Raw genomic sequence first — 2,903 nt, 5'->3', positions numbered from 1 at the left:
TCTAACCTATATATGTATGTTTTGAATTGTGTGGTCAAAGGTTATTCCTTCACACTTTGTTATCCTTTTCGATTTTCACTATTGTCTTTTTATGATGTCCTTTCTTTTCTTTACTCCACCGAAGTCCAGGGCGAACGGGTGGATTCTTGTCAATCAAAGGTACTCTAACGCTTAGTAAGTTTAATATTATTATCGATTCACAATTACTTCTTAAATGTTCAATAAATAAAATCACTTACCTTCTTAATTATATGTTTTAGAATGAGTCTTTAATTATGATTGATCCAATTACAACCCAATATCTTATAAGTGTGTTTTATTTTGTTAATTATACTGAATTTGTAATGCTGCTTCTAATTAATTTGTGATCGAGCAATCATCTACAAAAGTGAAACCGATCGATTAAGATGATCCCTTATGTCCCATAAACTACTATTGAAGGTTCACCTACCAGTCTATGAAATACACTACCAAAACTTATTTATAAAGAAATAAACTTGGAACTCACCACTATATTATTGAAAAAACAATAAAAAAGAAGGCAAATATGAGGAATAAGATAAAAGATTTCAAACTTTTATTTTTACGAAATTTAATATTCTATAAATTTCAATAATTAAATTATTTCTATATATTTTTAAAGTCAAATTCTCTTAAAATTTTCCAATGAAAGAGACATTTTTTTTATAAAACCATTAAAATACTCTTGACTGACAAGTAATTGGACTTTGAGGATTTGTGAGGGAGAATCAAGGTATAAACAGAGACCAAAGTCACCTCAGCAACCACAAGACACAACCATGTCATGCTAGAGAAAAGTCCGAGCGGAAATTCGTAATTGATAAATGTATAGGCGAAGTAGTGCATAAGCGCTTACATCATGAACTTTCAAAGATAAGCGCAAATAACGTTAAAACTAAGAAAGCCAAAGCAAGGTTTGCTACGTGGATAACGACAACTCAGTGATTCGGTATATTTATACGAGACACTCTGGTCAAAAATTCTGCATCGTTTTGAGAGAAACAAAACCGTAGTCTTTGGTCTGTGTTCATGGCAAAAACAGTTCATATAGCTGTTGTTTCTAGTCCTGGTTTCAGCCACCTAGTCCCTATTGTTGAGTTCACTAAGCGACTTGTCAACCTTCAGCCAAATTTTCATGTCACCTGCATCGTTCCCTCACTTGGGTCACCCCCAGAATCCTCCATAGCTTACCTTAAAACTCTTCCTTCAAACATTGACTCCATCTTTCTTCCTCCAATCAGCAAAGAACAATTTCCCCAAGGACTATACATGGGACTCCAAATTCAACTCACCGTTACTCTTTCTCTCCCGTCAATACAAGAGGTTCTCAGATCCTTGTCATCTAAAGTCCGTTTAACTGCACTGGTGGTTGATGTTTTCGCATTCCAAGTCTTGGAATTTGCAAAGGAGCTCCACGCCTTGTCCTATTTTTACTGTCCTGGTTCAGCTATGGCATTGTCCCTATGCTTACATCTGCCAAAACTTGATGAGGAGGTTTCAGTTGAGTTTAAGGATCTGGCGGAACCTATAAAGTTACCAGGTTGTGTACCACTCTTGGGGATTGATCTTCCTGCCCCAACCCAAAATCGATCAAGTGAAGCTTACAAGAGTTTGCTTGAACGCGCCAAAGCGATGGTTATAGCTGATGGGATTATCATGAACGCCTTCTTAGAAATGGAACCAGGTGCTATAAGAGCATTGGAAGAATCGGTAAATGGGAAGATCAAACTGTACCCTGTGGGACCCATTACACAGAAAGGGTCAAACAATGAGGATGATGAGTGTTTAAGATGGTTGGACAAGCAGCCACCTTGTTCGGTGTTGTATGTTAATTTTGGAAGTGGTGGAACACTGTCTCAACACCAGATCGATGAGCTAGCTTTGGGTTTGGAATTGAGTGGTCAAAGGTTCTTATGGGTTTTGAGAGCACCAAGTAATTTACCAAATGCTGCTTACCTTGAGGCTGCAGAGGAGGAGCCTTTGCAATTCTTACCAAAAGGGTTTTTGGAAAGGACAAAGGAAAAAGGTTTGGTTGTGGCTTCATGGGCACCTCAGGTTCAGATCCTTGGTCACAGTTCAGTTGGTGGGTTCCTGAGCCACTGTGGTTGGAACTCGACTTTGGAGAGTGTGCAAGAGGGAGTGCCTTTGATAACATGGCCACTCTTTGCAGAGCAGAGGATGAATGCAGTGATGTTATCCGAAAGACTGAAAGTGGCATTGAGGCCAAGATTTAACGAGGATGGCATAGTGGAAAAGGAGGAAATTGCAAAGGTGATAAAGTGTTTGATGAAAGGAGAAATAGGTAAAGGAATGCGTGAAAAAATGAGGACTTTGAAAGATTTTGCTGCTCATGCACTCAAAGATGGTTCTTCAAAACATACCTTGTTAGAGTTGGCCAGTGAATGGGAAAATTTGAGTGGTAAATAGGAAACTAGTTCCTTTTTTTTTTTTTCTTAAATTGTTCTCTAAACGTATGCTCTTCCTAATTTCTTTCCTTTCTGCATTAAGTGATTAAGTGGTTATTGGAGGTTGACTTGTTTAGAAGATGTATCTTTGACACGTGTGAGCGACATATTAATTTACTTTTAAGTTGAATTTCGAGTTTGATCATAGAAAAGTATATGTTATTTTTAAGTCATTTCTTGCAAGCAAAAGTCACTCAACGTAAAATGTTGTGTAAATTCTCATATTATAGGACACAAACCACAAACTCAAACCATGCATAAGACACGTGTATATCCTCGAAATTGAGTAATGAAATAGAATAATAGATATTTCATTAGATGATTATAAGATAAGTAATGTGACACCGAAAATGGGGTATGCACTACTTCTATCTCTATGTATTTATTAAGATATAAAAATATATAAAATCATAAAAA

General features: G+C 36.8%; 1 protein-coding gene across 1 annotated transcript; it reads left to right on the top strand.

Annotated features, from left to right (window-relative positions):
- The first annotated feature begins 992 nt into the window (after positions 1 to 992).
- LOC106758831 (UDP-glycosyltransferase 72B1-like) lies at positions 993 to 2,669 on the top strand. The gene has a single exon (XM_014641824.2). The coding sequence runs from the start codon at positions 1,051 to 1,053 to the stop codon at positions 2,446 to 2,448; it is 1,398 nt and encodes a 465-aa protein (XP_014497310.1). The 5' UTR covers positions 993 to 1,050; the 3' UTR covers positions 2,449 to 2,669.
- Positions 2,670 to 2,903: the final 234 nt, after the last annotated feature.

The sequence above is a fragment of the Vigna radiata genome, chromosome 4, assembly GCF_000741045.1.
Source record: "Vigna radiata var. radiata cultivar VC1973A chromosome 4, Vradiata_ver6, whole genome shotgun sequence".
Classification (NCBI taxonomy): Eukaryota; Viridiplantae; Streptophyta; class Magnoliopsida; order Fabales; family Fabaceae; genus Vigna; species Vigna radiata.
The sequence above is the reverse complement of the archived record's forward strand: the minus strand, read 5'-3'. Positions and strand labels throughout refer to the sequence as shown.

Coding starts and splice junctions, on each gene's coding strand:
- LOC106758831 (XM_014641824.2), top strand. CDS start 1,051: ATGGCAAAAACAGTTCATATAGCTGTTGTTTCTAGTCCTGGTTTCAGC.